Source organism: Sander vitreus, chromosome 10, assembly GCF_031162955.1.
Source record: "Sander vitreus isolate 19-12246 chromosome 10, sanVit1, whole genome shotgun sequence".
In the NCBI taxonomy this organism is placed as follows: Eukaryota; Metazoa; Chordata; class Actinopteri; order Perciformes; family Percidae; genus Sander; species Sander vitreus.
The window spans coordinates 32,521,909-32,546,649 of NC_135864.1; the positions used below are offsets into that span (position 1 = coordinate 32,521,909).

The 24,741-nt window shown below is 42.0% G+C and overlaps 1 protein-coding gene across 1 annotated transcript in view; it reads right to left on the reverse strand.

Annotated features, from left to right (window-relative positions):
* gpc3 (glypican 3) overlaps positions 1–24,531 on the reverse strand; it is a 129,030-nt gene extending 104,499 nt beyond the window's left edge. Inside the window, exons 1-2 of the mRNA XM_078261180.1 lie at positions 24,010–24,531; positions 12,327–12,488 (exon numbers count right to left, since the gene is read on the reverse strand). Coding sequence (XP_078117306.1) covers positions 12,327–12,488; positions 24,010–24,166 — 319 coding nt within the window. The 5' untranslated portion in view covers positions 24,167–24,531. The remainder of the gene's footprint in view (positions 1–12,326; positions 12,489–24,009) is intronic.
* Between the last annotated feature and the right edge of the window lie 210 nt (positions 24,532–24,741).

The window sequence follows — 24,741 nt, forward strand, 5'->3', positions numbered from 1 at the left end:
GGACAGGAAACGAATAGAGGGGGGGATGCCATCCCTCTGCATTCCCATATTAGCAGACGAGTGCAGGGGCAGAGGGGTTGTTAATCTGAATATGTTAGTCTAGGCTGCCTGACTCATTGATCCTTCATCTGACTGAGGGTTTTGCAAATTAGAATCTATGGCCCCAACCATGGCTCTGAAATAACATACTGTATGTGTATTAATAACTCCATGGCGTTGTCTGTGATGCTGAAGTAGCAGACAGATTTGTAATTGCGACTTTTTCATTTTCGAGTCCCACCCTTCTGTCAGTTTCTAAACAAACCTGTTCCGTTGCCCCTACTGCTGCCGGACAACAGCATGTTAGCATGCTGACGTTAGCATTTAGCTCAAAGCAGAGCCTCACCGAGCCGCTAGCATAGCTGTAGGCTCTTATAGTAATTTGATGCAGGAGATTCTAGTTTCACTCCAGCTCTCTAGGTTTAGGGTCAGTTCAGGCAACTGCTGGTATAAGTTAAGAAAACATTTGGTTAAAAGAAAGCAGTGTTGACTGTTGGATATAAGAACCACGGTCTCTCGCTCAGTGAAAGTTTGACCTTTGCTACTTGGAGAAGACAATAATGACTCAAGACAGCAAGAGGTTGCTTGTCAGGAAAGGGTACACACTGGCTTTGAACAAATGACAGTGGCCCTCTGTCAGAAGAAGTTAAATTTGGTTAATTGTTACATATTTATATTGTTGTAAATAAGCCATGAGATCCCAAAGATGTAAGATCAGCCCCTCTGCCCTGCCCTGACATGGTTGTTATGTCTGCATGGCTGAGCACATGTTGCGTAAGTGTTTCAATATTTCATAGGCCAACATGAAAAATGCATCTCTTTGAACTATAAGTGCATGGTTGGGGTAGGAGGAAGAGGGCAAGCTGGTGGGGTCGCGAGGTGAAGGAAGAGCAATGAAATAATAGAGGATGAGCAGATATAAATGGGTCGCGCCTCAGTGCTGTGACAGCTGTCTTATAATCTTCCTATTCAGAGAAACTCAGTGCTGATATAATGAAACTGCAACCTGAATATGATTCTAAAAACTTATACCTGCAAGTGAACCGACTGCAGAGTGCACTTTTCCAAAGCGGAGGATGCTTTTCATAAAGAAGAAGGCCTTGAAGATTAATTCTAAAGCAGCTGTCCCATGCCACAACCTGCCAAACACTGTGCACAAAGAAAAAGATTGACATGCAAACACCTTCAGGTCTTGCTGGGTTTGTCCCCACAGAGCTGAACTCACATAACTTCAGATTGGGGGAGTTATAGCTTTGAGGAAAGGGAAGAGGGAACTTTTGCAGCCGCAAGCTGCACAGGCTTTAGATTTATTCTGAATATGTCTGCCCTGGCGTGAGGATAAATATAAACAAAGTGACATCGAAGAATAGTCTCCATTTGGGTAAGTATGTAGACAAACGTGTGCTTTCTCAAACACGTCTTGTTAATAGATGTGGCTGTTCAACTGTGATCTTGCGTTTGCATTGATTTAGCTCGCAGAAACGGCTTTGATTAAATAGAACTCTGGGCATTTCTGAAAAGCAGATTTGTATCAACCATTAAGTGGACAAAAGTCCCACATGATGTATGGAGATGCTGGGTGATTCATTTAAAGGAGCTCATTAGCTCAGTGTGAGCTGTGCTCATGTCAATATGCTGCTTTCACTCTTCATCCTGTCCCTTTTCTCTTCCTTCCTTTCCTTGAATACCCTTTCCTTACCACTCTTCTGCTTATCATTTTATTTCCTTTCCTGACCTTTTTATTTCCTTTCCACTCTTCTCCCTTTCCTCTCGTCCTCTCCTCTCCTTCGGTTTCATCTCCCCCTATTTCCTCTTCTTTCCTTTCCTCTCCTTTTTCCTCCTCCCTATTTTCCTCTCCCCTCACCTCCTTTCCTCTCTTCTCCTCTTCTCTCATTGCCTCTCCTCTCCTCTCCTTTCCTTTACTGTACTCTCTCTCTTATCCTCTTCCCTCGCCTCTTCTCCTTTACTCTCCTCTCTCCCCTCTCCCCCTTTCTCTTCATCCCGGGCCGATGCACCAGTCATCAGACGTTGAAAGAAACAAAGGCTCCTTCTCTCAGCTGGGGCTGGGAGGAGCTGTCAGTCCCTTCAGCTCTGTTTGATGATAGCATTTCAAATGACACTTTGATCCTCACTCCACACTGTTTGTTTTTCCTCTATGACGAAATTCAGCTCGAGAGGCGTGCAACAGGGTACATCATTAAAATGTGGCTCAAACACGAAGAGCCACGCTCGTCTCACTCATGGCAATGTTTTGACACATCAGCATAAAGAACACGACAGGGTAGGTGGCGAAGGAATTGTAGAGAAGAACAGAAATCTTGTGTTCTCCCGGCAGAAAATGCTCCGCTGAGGTGACACCAAAGCTGAATCAAAACTCGGGTCTCTCCATAAAGGCTGATGGAGAATGAAGTGAATCTAATGAGGCAGATATGTGAGAGCAAAATGTTTTCTTTGGCCTAAGAAGAGTAAAGCACAGATTCCTGCCTTAAAGCTTGAGAAAATCTGGGAGTTAGTTTGGAGCTGCAACTATACGGGTAAAAACGTCAATTACTTTATGGACTGAGACATTGTTGTTCATAAGAAAACATTCAAAGCAAAGACAAAGAACAAGCGCTGACAAAAAGATGCATTCACACATTTTTACAGTTTTTTTCTCCATCTTTTATCTTTTCCCCCTCCATTTCTAAAACAAGCTCAAAAGCATAAATAAACAATCCTCCACTCCACAGGTCTTTTCAGAATGAATATAAAAGTAATACACCGACTCTCTCTCAGTGGAGAAATCAGCCTTTGTTTAAGAATAATGGTGGAAATGCAAAAGATGAACAGCCCAAAGTGGAAGTCTGAAAGAGTTGGCTTTTTTCTTTCTGGGATAATAATTCAGCTATTGAAGATATCCAGAGGCACAGCTGAAATCATATGCAAATATCCACCCCATGGGGTGATGACTGGCTGCCATTTTATCAGCAGAGAGACAGACGACAATTTTGGGGTTTGAGTGTGGTCAAATCAAAAGACGGAGGCACAGTTAAAAAAGTGTAGCGTGAAACACGCGAGACACAGGAGCACTTTAAGCAGTGTGCCAGCCCTGTTGGGGATAGGATGCTGAGGCGGCCTCCCGTGGAGACAGGGAGCGCCTGGCAACAGACATAAAGCGATAAAGAGATAAAACAGCCAAACAATGAAGAATTACAGCACGAAAAAATGAAAACAAAGGTTTATCTGGCTGTAGAAAAAGTGAAATGATTTCCAGACTACGTGGGCTAAAGAAAGACAACCACAGCGGTTATCACTTACCTCCTTTACTTTGGTTTTCCCAGACGAGTTAGTCCTGCATCCAAGTACCTGTGATATTTCAGGTGAGAGTGTCAAAACCTTGGCTTAGGGACCACATACAGTATGGTATCTCATCAAATTGGGTCTAGGAAGATCCCACAGACTGACTCATCACAGCAGGAAAAGCAGGTGTAAATAATGAAATGAATGATGGCTGGATTCCATTAAGCTGCTTTGATTTCAGGTTCCTGGTATTGTGCATGCTGGTTCCCTGTCACTCTCACTGGAACACTTGAATACAACGGAGCCATTGTTAATGGTATTAGTAACACCTGTGCTGTTCCTGCTATGACAAGTCAAAGTGTCTGCTGTGAGAAAGGCCTGTTACTGCCCTGTTGCGTTTTCAGTAAATTAGGAGATTGTTTTAGCCTAGTTGCTAGTGCAAAATGGAGAAAACTAGCTTGAGTCATACTAAATGCATAATTGTGGCACCAAAATGATCTGAGAAGCGATGTGTGGAAGTACTTTGGATTCAACACTATAGACACAATCATGGATAAAGGCAAAACTGTTTGCTTTCTTTGTAAAAATCTGCCTTACAGTAACGTTAGCCTGTCACGTTAGCTTGTCACTTAAGTGAGGCATACAGTAGAGAGTTGAAAGGAAAACCACACCACAGTGCTTGAGCTGAAAAGTGAATTGTTATGAAGAAGTTGTATGTAGTAACTGTTTAGCTTACTTTTTCAACTTTGGCAAATTCTTGTAAACTAAGCTCCATGCTGAGACGCAGCCAGCGGTACCTGCAGGCGGTGAATCACAGCAGCAGCAGAGGGAGGAGGACCGAGGACATGAAGACACTGATTCTGACTGCTGTCTGTGTTCTTTATTCTTTCTAAACTTCACTCAGTATTTTGATGTCAGGAATATTATTTATTTTCCTGACATTTTAGATTAGTTTCCAGAGAGACATCGTGTATATGGTGTTTTTGCTGTTGTAAACTTTACTGTTGCTGCTCGAGAAACAGTATTTAAATATGATTAAAATATAAATCAATTCAAATCCTGTTCTAAATGTATTCTTTTTTGGTTACACTTGACTTGAAGGTATCTACATAAGAGTGACATGACACTGTCATGAACGTGTCATAAACATTATAAACAAGTTATAAACATTTATGACATAACGCTTCTTTTAGTAAGTGTCATTCGGTTTTTGTCATGACAAGTTATGGTTAGGGTTAGGGTTAGAGTTATGGTTAGGGTTAGGGTTCATGTGTCATGACTGTGTCATGACAGTGTCATGTGTTAATGACAGTGTCATGACAGTGTCATGTCACTCTTATGTAGATACCTTCAAGTAAAGTGTTACCTCTTTTTTTAAATGATAACTTATAACAAAAATCTTTAGTAATGAAAGAACCAGGACATAAGACTATGGATAAGATAAATATCCCCACCCCTACAGCTGGTTAGTGGCTTCACCCTGACTTTGAGCAAATCCCAGTTGAAATCCCTTCACTATAAACCTTGTTTAACCAATGTTATTTTGTGATTATTAAGGATGACTTTACCACTTACATCATCAGTGAGCATATTTGTTTCACTTTTTTCTTTCTAATGTCTGAGGTATGTGAAAAACTGCAACCCGTGTGTTTGAAAAAGAACATTGTAATAATAAAAGTCTAAAATTAGGTGAAAATGTGTAGGTTTTAGCCATATAAAATCAAATGTTTTTGGAGGAGTTCCCCAAAACCCTACAACTACACAACCCCCCACCATAGCACCTAAGCCCTCTAGAAACCTACTGTGGCTGCCTAGCACATCAAGAGAATACTAAGAATTGGGTGAAAATACTAAACCACCATTGCAAAAACAGGGAAATCCACCATGTGAGAATGGAGACACCCAGAGGCCCTTTTCGCTGCAGCCATTTTGACATTGATTAAATGAATCACGATCCTGTTGTATAACGTGTGTCAAAGCCTTTCCAGTGTGCCAGCATGCACATTACCAGCTAAATGCAACAGGGCCATAATCAATGTTATTTATTACACCTGTGTTTCCCCTGCAATGACATGTCAAAATGGCCGCTGTGAAAGGGGCCTATTCAGACAAGATAGTAAATAACTGCTGGCATACAATACACCTTACCAACACTGTATTTGCAGTATATTTTCTTGCAGAATAGTGGCTTTTATGAGGCCGCAACATATACATAATTACTTAGTAACATATATTTGTTCTGGAAGTATATGTTTTATAATAAAACACTTTTTAAAACACAATTTAATTCCATTATCTGCTTCCCCTTTTTCTCGTTTAATGTAAAAAAAAAAATTTAAAAAAAAGGTGAAGTAGCAGGAGTCATGAGTTTCAGTCTGGAACTAGGCTCCTGCCTGACACACATGGAAGATTCCCATGCAGACCATGTCATCTTAATTCAGTGGCAAACTGCACCCAAACATTTCATTTGTATACGCTTTGTAAACTTTTCACTGTTTCATATTAGAAATATAAGCACCAGACTGGATAATGAGAAGAAATACTAAGAAGAGAGGGGGCGACATCGCTGGTGTATTTGCTGTACCTGGATGTTTTGGTGCTTGCAGTATGTGTCTATAGCTGCTACAGCTAATGTTTCTTCCTCAGGCTGACTAACACAAAAATATTCTCTCAGGTTGTTTACTGCAAAGATACACTCTTACTTTCCCCTTTGTAGCTCCAGAGCACCAAGAAAAGCTCAGAACTCAAAAAGACAGCGCGCTTCTCAGTATTACACCGCTTTTATTAAGTATAAATCTGTTTGCCAGCCCAGCAGAGTGCAAGGAAAGTCCCGAAAACCTCATTAGAAGCGAACCAAGAAGTGACGCATAATGATAAAACACAGCAATTATGTTCAAATCAAATTACAAGTTGATAGAAGAAGATGTGGTAATGGCTGGTAAACCCCATCGTGTCTGGTAAACGATGCTCGAAGGAACCCATTGGACATAGCAAAAGTGCCTCTCCCCATCATTAAGTTATTAGATTATCCCCGGGGCAGCGAGTAAACAACCTCAGACATCTCGCAGCAGGCATACATGGCACCAGTCCTCACTCTTATTGGATTACTCCGGGAAAACTTCTCCAGAAGACAAAATGACTCCATGGAGAGCGTGAGGCAGGGGATGATTATTGGAAAGCCGATGATGGGAAGAGAACAGAGGAAAGGTCTGCTAAGGCCAGACGCCAGCAGCACTTTGAATCGAGCGGACGGCTAACGAGCAGGAGACAGCGATTGCATGCAGAGGGCAGCGAGATCTGATTTTGATTATTGGCTGCTGAATGGAAAGGCAGCTCTGGCCTGCCAGGTTCTGCATCATCCACCTCCTGCCACATCTCGTTTGGGTTACTGCCACGGCGAGTGTCCATTCAGCACTATCGGAGACAAATGAGGGCAAACTCTTCTCAAGGTCAACAACCCCCTCCCACTGGGGGTCTGATATTCAAATTCCTTATACACTTAGAGTAATTAAAACCCATCCAGAAGAAGCAGAGGAAGTCGATAGAATTTTTTTTGAGACTGCTAATGAGATGCTAATTTGTTGGCCCGCTAGGAATGAGGTGTGAGGAACTCAAGGACACAAAAGAAGATTTATTCACACTTTTGTTGAGTGAACTGTTTCAATTTTGCAGTCAGTGTGTGTGTGTGTGTGTGTGTGTGTGTGTGTGTGTGTGTGTGTGTGTGTGTGTGTGTGTGTGTGTGTGTGTGTGTGTGTGTACGTCCTCACGGATATTCTGCAACTTTGTCGAGCAGTGCACATTGCAGGTTGCCTGTTGTCTTTATATCTGATAAAAAAAATAGATGAGCATCCTTTCAAGCTCCTTCCAAACTCCCGCTCATTTACAGAGCTGGCCCCTGTGAGATCAGAGTAAAGTGGAGAAAGCTCCCCTGCCTCGCAGCGACGAGTGAAGCCACATACAGATCGCCCTCATGCTGCCTGAAAGTAGTCCAAGTCAGACCTGTTTTCGAACACCCCACTGAGCCAGCCTTCTATGGACTCATTGAGTCATTCCAGGAGCACCAGGCTAGATGTCCCACTTTTTTCAGCAGATATCACACAGACTCTTTGATATCTGCGCGCGCGCACACGCACACACACACACACACACACACACACACACACTCACCCTGCTCAACTTGCCTCCCCACATATTTGGCTATATAAGCAATCGGGCCAACCCTGTCCTCTCATGTTTATTAATTGGGTTTGCTCTTTGGACTTGAGTGTGACTCCCCTCTGGGTAAAGACAGAGCAGAGGAGCAGGGATCTGTGATGAAACCGAGCACTCTTGTTCTCTCCACCAGTCAGGAGAGGCTTATTTTATGATGTGTCATTTTGCACAAGCACCGCACAACAAAACGTTCCCCAGATCTTGCCTGCCCTTGCCACACAGCCACGGGTGGCTTTCAGCTCGTACACAATAATAACCTCAACATATCATTTTTAAAATGTTAAATAAAAGCGTGTCTCATTAACAGAGGAGGATAATCTAATTTCTAATCTGCAGGCTCAGGCTGAGCAGCAGCAGTAGCAGCAGCAGCACCACTCTGAAGGAAACATCGCCAGGGAAATAACAACAATTAGAGCTGCCAATCACCCAGAATGCCAGAAGATGGTTTTCAATGAGTTTCTGCTTCGCCGGGCAGCTATACAGAGGATACAGACAGAGGAGATGGGTGAGGTAGAGAGGATGATGTGAGATGTGCAGTAGGCTATAATCCCAGCCCCTAAATATGTGCTTAAATCAGCTGAGCCTCAGCGTAACAACATTGTTTAGGACTTGTTCCAGCCTCGTAGAGTATAGAGTTGGGTGAGTTTCCCTCCACACATACACACACCGACTTCCCACCTCACTTCTTTGCATCGTTCGTCTGTTTACATACTCGAGTGCTCAAACAATTAATTAAGTAATTAATCAAACTGCAGAAAATTCAATAATTTTCTTTTAGGTAAGCAAAACTAAAATGTCCCTTTCATTTAATTGTAAATTGGATACCTTCTGCATTTTAAACTGACAGTTGGATAAAACATTAAAACTCATTTTAAAGATTATTTTTTGGGGGGGTTTTCCCTTTATTTCAGAGTGACAGTGGATAGACAGGAAAGGTGCAAGAGAGATGGGGGATGACACGCAGCAAAGGGCTGCAGGTCGGACTCAAACCAGCGCCGCTGCAAATGACTCAGCCTACATGGGGCGCACGCTCTTACTGGGTGAGCTAGGGGTGGCCAATTCCAATTTGCTACAGCAAATACATTTTCTACAATATTTTTTATTAACAAAATGAGGAAATGTTTAAAAGAAAGTATCAGCTAAGTTGCAAAATGTTGATACTGCCAGCCTGTTTCTCACAGAATTCCGTGAAATGATCACAAACTGTTAACAGCACATTACGTGGTGGTGGGACGGAATGTGTGAAAATTCTGTGTGGCCACCACGGAAAACAATGCCAAAGTAAAGTCAATGAGAAGATGACGAAGCATTAAGAGTCCAGGAGTCACCCAGGAGACCGGGGATCGTATCACGCATGTCAGGATACCTAAACCCAACTGTCCTGTTCTTCTTTTCCTAAACCCAAGCTGTTGTTCTTTTCCTAAACTCAACCCGTCCGCTGTATACGGCCGTCCCGTTCTTCTTTTCCTAAACGCAAACCGTTGTTGTCCCGCCCACCCACGACCTTTTCCTTAACTTAAGGGGCCGTGTTCATTTCACGGAATTCTGTGAGAACAGGTTGATACTGCACATATTTGTGCATACTGACAATGTATTTCATTTGTTTTCCTAAAACATCTGATCTTGCAATACAATATCCCTCATAGCATCTACAGCATCATTAAACCTTAGAATGGTTATGTTTAGGCACTCGCAGCACTTGGTTAAGGTTAGGGAGAGATGGTGGTCTTGGTCTCTGTACGCCCACCCACACTTCAACCACCTCCCAATAAATGTAGAACTTCCTTCTCTGGGCAAAATGTTGCCAGTAAACATAAGCCAGGCAGCAATAACATTTCTTTCAAAAACGTCATAGTGCCCAAACAAATAGGAAGTATGTAAATGTGATTTCTAGGAGACAGGTATGTAATTTGAGGTTGCAAGCTTACAGTAAATTCTGACTTTTGTGATGGATATTGTTCACTATTTTTGAACATTGTCCAAAGTGTAGGCTGGCTGCTTGTTAAACCACAATGTTTCGGTTTCTATTTCTACATGTTTTATTACATATGTAATTATTAAACTACTGTAATAAGTTTTGCATTATGTAGTAGGTAATGAGTGATTGATAACTTTTCTCAAGTAGCTTCCTGACACTGGTAGTACTCCCTGTGACTGATGTTGATGTGTAAATCAGTGTAGTGCCCCTTTACGTGCTCTAATGTTACCTCCCCACTGTCCTCTTTGCTCAGCGCTGACTAAAACTCTGCAATACATTCCACGTATCAAGTCATCTCTAGGCTGCTCAATGACGTGCAGCATCACTTACTAATACCCTCCTTAGAAATATTGGACTCCATCATTTATTTTCTAAATTAAATTCTCAGCATGCACAAGACCATCCTCTCATTTAAAAGATTCGATTTCAAGATGCATCCTGCACAGGTTTACAGATTCTCATTTTGAACTAAATTGACAACATCAGGCCATTGAGAGTGTGGCAAACACAGCACGCAGGGGAAGATGATGTTATGATCTCGCTTATGTGAATCAAAATGTAATCCAAGAGTCTGTCACATATCAGAGTGAATGCTGTAGTTTATCCATTATATTATTTCCCTGGTTTACTGTAAAGAGATCAGCTCAGGCTCATTAGATTGGCAAATGGCATATGAGACATTCTGCGCCACGCATCATTAGAAATTCCTAATGCCTTACCTATTTCCTGGTATTGATCTTGAAGAAGCCTTATGTTAAAGTAGCCTGTCATCTTTCTGCTTAAAAGTCAAAGATAGACAGAGCCATTACTTTTTCTATTGTTTGGAGAAGTTGACTTCAAAAGGGCAAAAACCTATTGTGTAGTCTGAGGCTTGGGAAAGCAGAGCAGGGCAGGTGGAGCTGGAAGGAGAGGGGGGATGCAGGGATAGAGAGAGCACTCAGAGACGAAGATAGAGGAGTGAAGAGGGGAAGCCCTTTGATCTCTGGCAGAAGTGAACGCAGAAGAAAAGAGAGAGAGAGAGCAGCAAAGAAGATGGCAAACAAGGCATGCACTCAATTCCCAACGGTGTAGCATGAATGCGAGAGACAGACGGAGGGAGAAAGAAGGAGAAAGAAAAGTCAAGTAGCTTGAGTGAGACAGAGATGGAGAGAGAAGATTACAGGGTCAGAGAGAGAGAGAGAGAAGAAAAGAGTAGAAGAGAAGGCGGATGAAAATGAAGAAGAGAAAAACAGATAAGACCAGGATGCTATAAAGGATTTCAGTCTGGGGGCTGTTTGGGGAATTCTCTCAAGCCCTATGCTAAAGCAATTAGCATTGAACCCCTTCTAGCCAAACCACATCAGCAGTCTCTAACATAGTTAGTGTGTAACAACCAAGTCAAGCAGACCCCACGGTCCCCATTAAACCTCAAGTTTTAATTGGCATGTCAGGATGGTGCTGCGTTCCACGTGGCCCGATGATTCTGCACATCCCACTTCAAGTGGAAACCCAGAGACGGTAAACAGAGCTGCTGCGCTAGATTGAAAAGCCCTGTGTAGCATGATAACAAAAGCTAAACATTAAACATGAAAGGATATTTCAAAACAGCTGTTGCTCATATGGCTGCACTGTGGAAGAAAAGTTGTGTACCCCTTTGTTGTCCAGGAGTTTACTTGAAACCAGTTCAAGTTGACAACCGTCACTTAAAAATAAAGTTTTTGTTTAAAGTGAGCCAATGTAACGTTATCTTTGCTGTGTAGAAATTACAAAATTACAAAAGAATGGCAAATTAAGCAAAGGTGTGTTCTGTTACACAAAAGTGTTGGAAAGACTTTTTTTAATCATGGCTACATGCTTTTAAAGCGCCCATATTATGCTCATTTTCATGTTCATAATTCAAGGTTAACCGGCTGTTGGCTGTAGCTTCATATTTACCTTACAGACTTTAAAGTGGTATCAATCTCATCATCTCACTCTAACAACAAAGGTAATAAGTAGGCTATATAGTTCCTAGTGTCGAACTATTCCTTAAATAGAATTATTTGACCTTATTTAAGGTCTTTGTTGCTGCTTGATTGGAGGTTTTCTCAAACGACTTTGAGAAACTTTGGTTTAACCAAGAATAAGGAAAAGAGGAAAAAAAGAGAGGAAGTAGCTCAGAGCAGTCTCAGTTCTTGAAAGCAACAACTCAGCAAGGAAATGCTGATTTCATGCTGCTGTCACACAGCTCATGCTGATCTGCTTCCAGCATTGTTAGACCAGGTGTCATTTAAGTGTTCAGTCATTTACTTTCAGCAGTCACCTGCCTCCTGTACCTTCGTCCTCGTGTTTTCAGCTGACAGCAGTTGAACCTCAGTGTCTCCAAGTTTGACGATGTGTACGTCATTTTGCACTGAGCTGTTATTCTGCATACATCTGTTAGCTAAAACCATTCATACACAGTCAGTTTCCTCTGACCTCTCTCATCTGTGAGTGCTACCCAGGACCACTGCTGACTGGCGTTTTCCACTCTGTGAATAACTGTCATCACTGACTGCAGTGCGCCAAAATCTCAGGAGGCTGTCACTTTCTGGAACAACATGTCTGGCCCCGACAACCACACTACATCGAAAGTCACTTTAACCACACGTCTCTGCCATTCTAACATTTAGTTGAACAGCAGCTGAGCGTCTCGTCCCTGTCTGCGTGCATTATGCTTCTAATTTATTTTTCTGTGACTCACTGTCTGAAGGAGTGAGCTGCTGATGTGAACAGGGATGTGGTGCCAAGAAAGTGGATACTGACAGTAAAAAAAACTAAACATCTTGTCTGTTTGAAACAAATTGCGCTCACTGCTTACCTTGGAATATGGCGGCGTTGTGGATGATAAGACGTTTGAGTTGAGCACTGACGACTTGCAGACCAGACTCCATGTTGGTGCGTGCAGCCACCTGATACCGCTCCTCCATTTTCTTGGAACAGCAGGTCGGGCCTTTGGTTTGGCAAACCTGCAGATCCGCACCTGGCAGGAAATCAGCAGAGACAGGACAGGAGTCTGGATGAGCAGGGAGAAGGAGCTGCAAAGCCACTTTTGTTTAATTGTAAAAAACCCAAAGCCGCTTCCTTCACACAAAAAGATTCAGCTGCATTCTCTGCATGTTAAACACAGGAAACTCTAAAAAGCAGCAGATTCTGCAGCCTTAATGAGAGTGTGATCATTATGTAGAGGCTCTGTTATTTAGCGGGGTTGAAGTCAAAAATAAATTCCTGCTGAAAAAATAAGTCATTTTTATGCACATTCAAGTAATATATCACACCATAGCTGTGATGTTCTCCTCAAAGATCAATTCGGTCAACAGAAAGTTAACCACCGCTCCAGGCTACACTTTGCACAAAGATGAGAGCAGTTCAGTGTGTTTCAGCATGCTTTTACTATGTATATGATATTTAAGCCACAAGGAAGATTGAAGGCGATGAAACAACATGACTGACATTACAGGCTGTTTACACAGATGATAAATAATTGGTTTCCCAGAGCTCTTTTGAAAGGTGCAGATGTAAGCCAGTGAAGGCAAAACTAAGGTGACAAGGATGTTTAATTGCTCCGATGTAGCTGTACACAACCAAATCAAAGAACAAACACCCTGAAGAAATGATTTCAATATGAAAGAATCCCAGTGAGGTGTGAGATAAGGACTACGCAGTTAGAATTGAGTCTGATCAAGGATAGCCAAGGCGCCTCAGCTGCTGCAAAAGTGATGGTGTATGTGCAGTTTTGTGTGACGATGAACTCGAGGACATCTTTTACAAAGAACAATTCTTTCTTGTTTTATTACGAGAACATGCTTCTACAGTGCTATCAAAATGTCATAGCAAGGCTGTCAGAAGTACAAAATCTCTTCTAAAAATTTTAAAAAAGAGATTCAACAGTAGTTCAAACTGATGTGGCTTTTAAAAGGTCCCATATTATGCTCATTTCTTAGGTTAATACCTCTCATTTGGGTTTTCTACTAGAACATTTTTACATGCTTTAATGTTCAAAAAACACATTCCTAATACCTGTATTCTGTCTGAAACAATTTCATCCATTTTAACGCCCGTCTCTTTAAGGCCCCCTTCCGAAAAAGCCCAGCCTGCTCTGATTGGTCAGTGCCCACGGGTCCCGGGTGCATCTGTGCCACTTTCACAGTATTTTTACAGCACCTCCACCTTCTTTATAATAAAAGAAAAGGCTCACTTTTTACAATATGGGACCTTTTTTTTAACATAGTTTTAGTCACAAATGATAGAAATATCAAAAGCCTTTTTTTATAGTCCTCCATCCACACCTTATACATGTGTATAATAATTGGATTACATCTCATAGTCTTTGAAGATTTAAGTGGTGGTATGAAAGGAAATGATGGCGGTGAGAGGTTGTAAAGATGAAAACTTTCTATTTGTTTCCACACCGGTAGGTGGAGAGGGTTTGTCTTCTGGCCTGTGCAGCCCAGTAGAAGTAAACTTTGTGGCATTTAGACCTTCTTCCTCTGTTGGTCTTTGTAAGACTCATAATTTGATTCTGGATGGCTTCATGAACTATTATAACTATTACAATATCTTTATTGTGACTATTATTGCCACTGTTCATCACACCCCCAACCGGCACCGTCAGACACCGCCTCCCAAGAGCCTGGGTCTGTCCCAGGTTTCTTCCTAAAAGGGAGTTTTTCCTCACCACTGTCGCACTTACACATTCATGCATGCTCTTGGGGGAATCACTGGAATTGTTGGGTCCTTGTAAATTACAGAGTGTGGTCTAGACCTACTCTATCTGTAAAGTGTCCTGAGATAATTCCTGTTATGATTTGACACTATAAATACAATTTTTTTGAATACAATTTATTCGTCAAAGCAAGTTCAGAGGCAAGACTTTACAATGTGGGACCTTTAATGACGCCTTTACAAAATAGGGAACTACTCAAATTGATGTTGCAGTTATCACAATTCTGTGTCAAAACACTGCTATTGAAAAAAAGAGTTCCAGTGGAATATGCACTTTTTATACACAAAGCTATACATTTCCAGCTTATTCCCAAATCACTCCTCTAAAACGATGCACACATAGACATCACACTGACATAAATAGGACACAACCATCTGATGTTTAAATACAAAGAGGAGCTCATTGGTGCTTCCTCTCTCTCTCTCTCTCTCTCTCTCTCTCTCTCTCTCTCTCTCTCTCTCTCTCTGTCCCATGTGGCAGTTGAAAGCTTCAGTGGAGGCTGCAGTCGTAACATGCCAAGCGGCGTCTTGGAGTTGTCTGCAGGATCTGCTGCCTGAGAGGTGTCAGTGACAAGGGCCTGATTGATGGCGTGGTAAACAAATGTCGGGGGAGTGTGCCAGCTTCAGCTGCCGCTGGTCGGGATGCGGAGGATAAAGAGACAGAAGCGGCCAGATTAATTTAGGGGGAGGGCTCGGATTGTGAATGTGTATGGATATCAGAAAAGTCTCGATACAAGCGTGTCAAAAGACACAGGAAAGGCTTTTGTGCTGACGGAGGGTTTATCTTAATATGAAAAGTGAATCTCTCCATTGGTTTGAGGATTTGTCCCTTTGAGATCTTCAAACAATAGATCCTCTGAAACAAAGCTGCATGGAGGGAAGTTAAACGTGCAGGAGATGCAACAGAGTGACAGTCTGGATAATGAATAAGTACTGGGGGATTTGAACCAAGAACAGCTTGGGCTAACTCCACGCTCACTCGCTGGCGCCCATCAGAGTTTGAGGTGTGGAGTCTAATGAGTGAAACAGGCAATAAACCTGTCACACAGCACCTTTTGTATGCATACTGACAGGCTTAATATCTTAAATCAATACGGACAAAGCACTCCTGGCAGATAAGATCAAGCTAATTTCAGGCTGCAGGGGCAAAATTATTAAGCTGTCAATAGCACCATGAGGTGAGGTGAGCGCGGCTGGTGCAAGAAAAAGACGGGGATTTAGCAATTATCTCCGGCAAAACAGACACTTTCATCTGCACGTTTGTCGTTTTGCAGATGATAAATGCCTTTCATTACAGAAGTTCCACTGCGGTGAGGAATAAATGAAGGATTCGACAGGAAGTCTCACAAATAATAAAATCACAGCGTCTAAATAAAGCCTTCTTTTTGACTGACAGATCACTTGGGAGTAAGCTTCCTGCTTTTTCTCTTTGCTTTAAGACTCAGCTCTCTTCCTCCTCCCTGCCTCCTTTTTATATTACTTGTCATCCCTGCACAGTTTTGTTCTGAGCTTGTTTCACTTCACCTACCTTGAGGTTAATAGCTACCGGGCACCGAAGAGCACTTTTCTATCAGTCTGTTAGTGGTTAATTAGTTGATTTTTGTGTCCTGATGGCCACTGCTTTCAAACTAAACCAAGAGAGACAAGGTGCAAGGCCAGGAGCAATTTAGATGTAAATTTCCCCAACATACAATCTCAGTCCAAGGTGACGCCTTTAAATTATGACCCACTTTCAATCAATACTCTAAAACGGTGGGCCAGACAATTCAACATGCAGAACAGCTGTGGCTTTCATAAGTGTCAAGGTCTTGAAATGGCTTTTTTAAAACGCATTGATCGCCCTTCGGTTTGTCACAGCCCGTAACTGACTATCCTTTGCTGATGGATCTCTCATGAAATGACGTTTCTGTTGAAATGCCAAGTGTGAAAACTGCAGCAGGGGCTGAAACAGTCCTGTGCACACACAGAGAAGAGTCTTTAACAAGCTTGGGGACTCCAAGTCAAGGGAACACAAGGGAATGGGGGCAGCTACAAATACACTGTGTGCCTCTTAGTTTCCCAGCACCAATTACTAAGCTATCACTATGCAAGTTTAATGATAGAGACCATGGGGGAAAAACAAGTTGTATTAAGATATAGAATATGTTAAAAGCTGTTCATTATAAGCATAAATTATACATCAACTACTAGTGTTGAGTCGAAGCACGTGGGACTCCTCGGCTTCCTCTCCAGGGCAAAATAAGCCATGTAGTGTCACTTTGTAGAGACAATAAATGAAATGAACATAGCGTAATTTAAGCCTACAACCAACCTAAGGAATGAAAAATATCATTAGCTACTGGGGATTACAATTGTTTAAAGTATTTTCAGTTCTTTGCCAACACTGCTCTACTTTAAATCGTTTGATGATACAATAATGTGAAAGCTGAAAGCATGACTGTGAAAGAGCCCGATCTCTCACAAAACAATGAGGCAGCAAACAAAAGTGCCCTTCATTAAAGAGGTATGGAGAAGAAAAACGGATTAAACAAAGCACAAATCTGTGCTTAATAAGACAAAAACCCGTCTCGCTTCAGGTCAAACTGATCCACTTATTAGTCGTGTCGGTGTCTTTTAAACAGCAAGAGCGTTCATTTTTGTTGTTCACTTTTTGACCTGACCCGGCAGCTAATTACTGGAGTCCACATCTCCTGGACCTTGGCATCCTGCTCAGCAATATCAAACAACATCAAACTATAATTGTTTCAGCCATAGGCGTAGATTTTGGGGGGCGAGGGGGGGGGGCGATTTCCCCCTCCAAAAATATGAAAAATACCCACTCCCCACAAATAACTGTTCAGGGGGCTCAAATAATGAATATATCCTTCTTACCTGTAAATACCTTTTTATACATACTAACGATCTCACACACCCCTACAGTGGACCGTACCATCTAAACCTTGCTGCGCTGATCTCTTTTTCTCTCTCTCTCTCTCTCTCTCTGGGAAATAAAGCTGCCTTCAAGTGCGTTCGGAAATGTTGAGATCTACACACAGAAAACAGGAACTCTGTCTACTTGTGCTGCACAAATTGTTGCATTAAAATTCCCTCAGAATGCAGGAAATTAAGTGTTTGACACTCAAAGTTGTGTGTGTGTGTGTGTGTGTGTGTGTGTGTGTGTGTGTGTGTGCGTGCGTGCGTGCGTGCGTGCGTTCATGCGTGTGTGTTTGTGTCCCAAATTCTGAAACAAAACCTACGGAGAAAAACTCTTCCTTTGCAAGACCACTGTTCCAGGTTTTTATGTTGAAATAAGCGGCAGCTGTCAGCGCTGCCTCCAGCAAACTGGTACTAGTCATCCATTTAGTGAGAATCTGATCTGCTCCTCTCATCAATCCAGTCAGCAGGTTGCTGTCAGAGATCCAGCACATCCTCCGCTCCAACCACCGCTGACACCGATGGAGCTGCATTCACACTCATGTCCTGGGGTAAGTGCTCCCGCGCCTCTCGCACATATACGACTACGTGGTGGCGTGCACTGACACCCAGCCTCCATTTCACCTCCAGACACTACAGCCACCCACAGCAACAGCCACAACAAAGACATGAGTGCTACTCTCACAGCACAGGCAGGGTGTTTGTTTTTTTTTCTTCATATCTTCACTGTTGTTTCTCTTTACTTGCTTCTTTTGAATCATGTTGGCGAAAAGAAAAACATCAATTTTGGTATTTTGGTGTTATGCCCTTTGGCACCACATGCAGCATTATTAGAATTCTGTTTTTGCCTTCCTGCGGACATCTCTCTGAATCAGCCACCTCCTCCACACCATACACCATATAAATACAGGTTACTTCACGGCTCCCCATCGCACACTCACACTCTCACACACACACACACACACACATGCACACACGCACATACACACACACACACACACACAGGGCATCAAGTGATATTTCCCCGATCAAATCACAGCAAGCCGTCCTCAACATTTAAGTTCATCAATCTTTCATTAGCTGTATGCCTCAATAAAGAACTTGTGTTACATTAGGCCGCACAGAAATCCTAACACCCCCCCCCCGTTTTGCATTTACTCACGAAATTTTTAGCAAGCACAAAGTTCAGAACAATTACAGCAGATGTAATTGTGGCTGAAAACCTTTAACTTATTCTGTATGAATAAATGACAAGGATGTATTATGGATGACCAAAAATAGGACCAAAAATGTGCTAAATATATGAGAAGGGGCTGCATATTTCATGCTTTTATAAAATGTAAAACAAAAGCTCATTAAGACAAAAGTGGAAGGGCTGGAATTTATGGAAATTCAACCGCAAGTCTGGCGCCATAACTCTGTCTCGTTTCAGGATATTACTTTTTAAATGTTCATGCATTGCTTAAATATTGTCTAGAATGACGAAAGACATTTCAATGTAGACATTTTAATGTATGTCATAGTATGACATATTGGAAACATGCCTGGAAAGCTTAATATGTGTCATATAAAAAAAAAGAAAAAGAAAAGGAAGAATGCATAGAATATAATTTATTTGAGAACAGAACGTGACTTTGGGCATTTTTGAGAATAATGAAATATTTTGCTGAAGCTACATGTATGTGGAGATGTGAATCTACACAGAGAAATCTTCCACAACAACTGAATATATCAGTGTGTGTAAGAACGAGTGGAAGCCGTGAATGTGATCATTGTTGATGATGTAATGTTTGGTAACGCAACTATTTCTGCACACACACTGAAAAACGATAAATCAATATTACATTAGTCCAGTGGTCAGTTATGTCTCACTCACTTGCAGTACTTTGATTTGAAATCACATCCCGTCATATTTTTTACTACAGTAGCTCCCGCAATGGAGTCCTGAGATCGCTCTGGGACTGTGAGGGGTTTAGGAGGTCTGTACACAATATCAGGAATTGTTGATTATCTGCATTATGTCATTCCTAGTGCTAACAGTTAGCACATGTTGGGAATGTAAGAGAGAGGCCTTTAAGTGTCCCTGATGCGTTATTATGGAACCCACGCAACTTCTAGGAAAGGCCCGCCCTTCAATAGCATTCACACACTACTATTGGCCAGGTGCAGTGGTGTAGTCTTATGTATTGTAGCAGGTATACTGTACCACATATATATATATATATATATATATATATATATATATATATATATATATATATATATCAAAGTGTGGGGTCTGGGTGTCCTCCCCCAGGGTTATTTTGAGTGTCAAAGACTTCCTTTCCTGTATTCTGATACACTTTTATGCACCAATTTATGGTGGGAATACCTTTTATTTATCCTATGAGAAGGAAAACACAGATGACATTCAAAATATATCCAAAATATAATGGCATATAAAGCAGTAAGGGGGCTTTCACATCAGGGACCTAGGCCTGGATCACAAAAGTTGACCCCAAAGCAACGAGGACAAAATAAAATAGGCTACTTATATTTGTCTTAAATGTGCATTGAAGGGAGGATGCTGGCGTTAGTGTAGGCGGAGCATTGGGCCCGGTCGCTACGCACACACTACACACTGAGCTCAGCGAGGAGCGGGTCGATGAAAGATGAGAAAGGTCTCTCTGCATGTTCTGCAGTGTTAGTTTAGTTTGCTGTCACATTACTCGACCCCGTATTTGTGATTCAAATATCTGAAGTGAAAGTTCTGTCACAAAACTGTGTTGTTGCGTATCATTGTACATTTTTAAGTGGGTATATGGAAACCCTGGAGATTTCTTAGTGGGTATACTGTGTATACCTGCGTATCACATAGACTACACCACTGGCCAGGCGTCCATGCTTACACAAGGTAACGTAACTGATTTGTACAGGTCCTATCCCCTGACCAGTCGGCTGTCCTAACCTTAACCACTCGAGGTCATTGCCTAACCCCAACCAATCGCGCTGCTTCGTAGGGCGGGACTTTCCTAGAAGTTACGTGGGTTCCTCTGATACTACACTGGTGCCGTTATGTCATTCTACATCGATCATACTGTCTCTAGCTACAGAACTCTGTCACATGTGGCTCAATGAGGCAAATGTTGATACCTAATGTAAGATTTTTTTGGTACATGTGTTTTGTTGACATTGGCTTTAACGTCCTCTTTGTTGCACGGCTGTATGTGTAATAACTAGGGCTGTCAAAATAACGCGTTAATTTCGATTAATTAATCTGAGAACAAATAACAAAGGCAGATTAATCCATTCCATATTGACGTTTGACCCGGAGCCGTTCTAGCCCCATTGGACTGTAAAATGAAGGAGGGAGATGAGAATGTTCTGCCTGGATTATTAATTGGAACATTTACTTGTAAAAATCTTCTTCCTGCCAACCCTGGCTACTGAAATCTGGTGCCACTGATATGTCTGCTCTTCTCTCTGATGCTCTGAAACACAAACTCCGCTGCACATCGGCTAGTTAACACTATACTCGACAGCAGCTAACGTTAGCCTACCGCTAGCTAGTTAACACTATACTCGACAGCAGCTAATGTTAGCCTACCGCTAGCTAGTTAACACTATACTCGACAGCAGCTAACGTTAGCCTACCGCTAGCTAGTTAACACTATACTCGACAGCAGCAACGTTAGCCTACCGCTAGCTAGTTAACACTATATTCGACAGCAGCTAACGTTAGCCTACCGCTAGCTAGTAGCTGGATTAAACACGGTTAAAATGCTGACAGCTAACGCTAAACGATGTAAAGTGTGACTGTGTTTTACTGTAGAGGATTCAACACCGGGATGTAACAATCTGCAGCTGCCGTCGGAGAAACAACACAGACGGTGCGTTCAATGAAACTGGTAAACTACAGCCTCGTGGTGCATTTGAAGTTATTGTAAATGTCCTTTTCCCATCTGATGGTTCAACAGCAATTTACTACTGAAATTAGTTATTGTTATTGTTATACATTATTATTAAATCATTTAATTTTGACCATATGGCCTTAGCAATAAACAAGCCGTTCTTTAATGCCACCAACTGTTGTTTAGTACACTTTTTTTTTCTTTTCTTTTTTTACTTTCTTAAAAAGTATCGGTTCAGGCACCGTTAATTATGTATGCGATTAATTTCGATTAATTAATCACAGAGTATGTAATTAATTAGATTACATTTTTTAATCGATTGACAGCCCTAGTAATAACATTAACAATAGTTGCAAAATCAACTATTTTTACTTGGAAAATATTGTTTCCTTTTCTTCTGAGATTATCAAAATCCAGTATGTAGAAATGTACTGAAGAAATCTTAATGAATTGGAAATCTAAAAAATGCCCACCCTTCAGGAGATGGATCCAGGAGGTGCTATCTTTACTTCAGCTAGAAAAGATTAGACATACACTAAAAGGTTCTTGTGACACATTCAATAGAGTGTGGACTCCCCTCATCGAACATGTGAAGGAGTTGAATCTCTAACAGCTCATGTTATCTAAGCACTCTCTTTAGTCAACTGTCTGACTAGTCCATTGATATGCCGCTGTAGAATTGGATCTTTTATTTTTATTTTTATTTTTTTTGTCTTTTTGCACTCTTGGTCCCATGGGAGGGTGTATGGGGAGGGAGAAGGGGAGGGCAGCATGTCCCGAGTTTGTTTGTATATGTATGTATGCTCATTTCTGTATATTGAAAACGCCTAAAATAAAGTTACATTAAAAAAAAAGAAATGTACTGAAGCAGTAACTCCTCTTTGTCACAAACTCATTTGATGAAGATGTAAGCAAAATACAGACATTTTCATAAAACATTTGTATTACACCAAATAAGGGAATATTTCATGTTTTATTTAATATGGACTATGCATGAACAAATATATTACTTTTGTTGCCAGTAATGCATGTTACCTCCCTGTTAGACTTATTATGAATACATACTGTTATAAAACTCCCAAAACAGAAACACAAATGGAGTTATATGGGAGGGTAGTGCTGAACACCAATCCCTGATATAGAGAAATATGAGAAGTTATTGTATTTAACTAGGCGGGGCAATAAAGCATAATTTTCTTTAACACACTGAACATGTCATCATTTTCGAATTATGTTCATAAGCCATTCATAAAAGTAGGAAACATCATACGATGTTAAGATAGGGTTAGGGTTAGGGTTACATATGTTTTCTTTTTAGCTGTAACCAGGACCTGAAACAGAACATTAGAGGGCCAAAATGTTTTTTAATCTGTGTTCTATATTAATCTGGGCAATCCACATGTATGAATTAGGTGCTTGATTATCAGTCTCTTGATAAAGCACTGTACTACCAGCTCACTTAATAAAACCAGCAATTAATCTGCAACAGCGTAGCCGTGGGCATCATGGGAACGTGAGAACCAAACTACCTCTTAACTGGCCAAGATGAATTGTTCTTTGGCAGACTGGTGGATTGATTTCCAGTGTAAGTAATGGTTTTGAGCTGCCTGGTGTGCAGGGTGTCCAGCTCAGACTGATGCCCCAGCGAAAGGAGGGGGGTAAATATTTCTCTTGGCCTGCTACGATGTTTCTGGCAGATAAAATGCTTGATGACCTAGGTGGAGGGTGTGTGATTAAAGATTTATGCACGGAGAGATAGGGCTCAGTGGTTGGAGCTGCTTGCATCCACAGATAAGAGATTAATACATGGGGAGGATGACAAAATATGCTTCAAAGTGCGTCACACATCTTTCCCTGCTGTTTGCTTTGAATCATTTTGTGATTCATTACACTCTTCCATGTTCACGGAACATTTAGCGTTATTTGGTAAACCCGTTTGAATGCGGTGGGAGTATAGTGTGTGAGGATTGCATGCTCAGAATTGAGAGAAAACGTTAACCTGGAGCACTTCCTCCATGCTGACATGACACTATAGCGCCCCATTAACATTTGCAGCTGGCTGTGATTCAGCCACATGAGAGGGATTTCCATTTACATACTGAATCAGAATGCATGCAACAGGCTCCAGCAGTGCACAAACATGCTGTGTTCTGCAAAACAAGATGGGGAGGGATTTCAGTTGTTCCCCTATCCAGCTAAACACCTGAATTATTTCACCACTTGCTCAGTGTTTTTTCTTCCCTCATGTTTCAAAAGTCAAGTCACTTTTCTCAAAACACGTTCCTTCCTCCTCCGAGGAAGAGCCACTGACATTTGAGCTCCAGGGAACAACAATTTACCCCTGTGAGTAATTGCATCTTTTACAGATTTGTTTTCAGTATGGCCACAATTCCTATCACATCACTATCTGTTCTGTGACAATGTGGCTGAGGAAAAGCTGCCAAGAGACCAGCCTGAACATGAGTAATAGTCAACTTCATCATCTATTGAACAAAATACCCCTAAAATTCAGCAGAGGATTCAAACCCACATAACAAATATTTGCAAAAAAAATATGCTAATATCTGCTTCCAGTTTTCAAAACCACTGACCAGATCAAACTTGGGTTACTTGGCTCCATGTTTGGATCAATACTGGAGCCAATCGATTCCTTTAAGCTTGTTATTTAACAGTTAACCGGTGGCTTATATAATTCAACCTGCATTTTTAACAAGATGCAAAGTGGCCAATAGATGTTTTTTCAGAGCAGGCTGGTTAATGTTGAGCCAGAGAGATGGAGAGTGTGTGTGGGTTGGCTCTCACTGCTGATACTAGACACGTCAGCAGCCTTGGAGTGGGGAGTAAAGAACTGAAACTGAACAGTGGAAATGAATTTTTTGTTTTAGCCTACAGACAATTTAAGGATGCAGTTACCACACATGCTGTGCGTAAAACCTATGGAGCTACATTTACAAGCTTGAAGTTGATGACAGTTACCTGACACCGGGGTTTCGGGGACCCACTTGGAGCCCGGGTGCAGAGAATGAAAGACTGTGCGCACCTCCTGGCAGGATGGCATCTGTCCGCCGGGCAGGGAGAACAGCTGGAGGAAGGCGCACAGAAAGAGCGCACTGTGGACGGATGGACCAAGCATGACAGGCGAGCAGCTCTTAACCAAACCGGACTAGACCAGAGCAACAGACAGCGGAGATAAACTTCAACACATTCAAAGTTACAGGAGCATCCCGTGTTGGCGCTGATGAGGTGAAGCTGCAGCTCCCGGCTCGGCTCGGCTCAACATCCTCCCGCTTGATTCCCCCTCAGCAACGATCCGTGCGCCTGGAAAGCTGCTCGCTGGAGCCTCTTGGCGAAGCTCTTCCGATGCTGAGAACTTATGACTCCCTCTTCACTTGCGGCTCTGACTCTCAGCTCGCTGCACAGATCAACGAGCCTCGGATGCACGTGCGCGCCCCCACCCCGACAGAAAAAAAACGCGCGCACAAGCGTGAACCTGCGCGTAAAGAGATCTCCCCTCTCGTGTAATAGCAGTGTTGTGCGCTGATACATTGGCTCTGTGTGGCTGCTGGAAGAGAAATAGAATGAGGGGAGTAATGCGGTGCACGAGCTGTTGTGCTGGATAAATGGCAGTGTGTGTAATAGGATGCAATTAGGGCACAGTACCTGAGGAGCGTAATGTTACCAGAACATGCACATATATTACAATGAAAT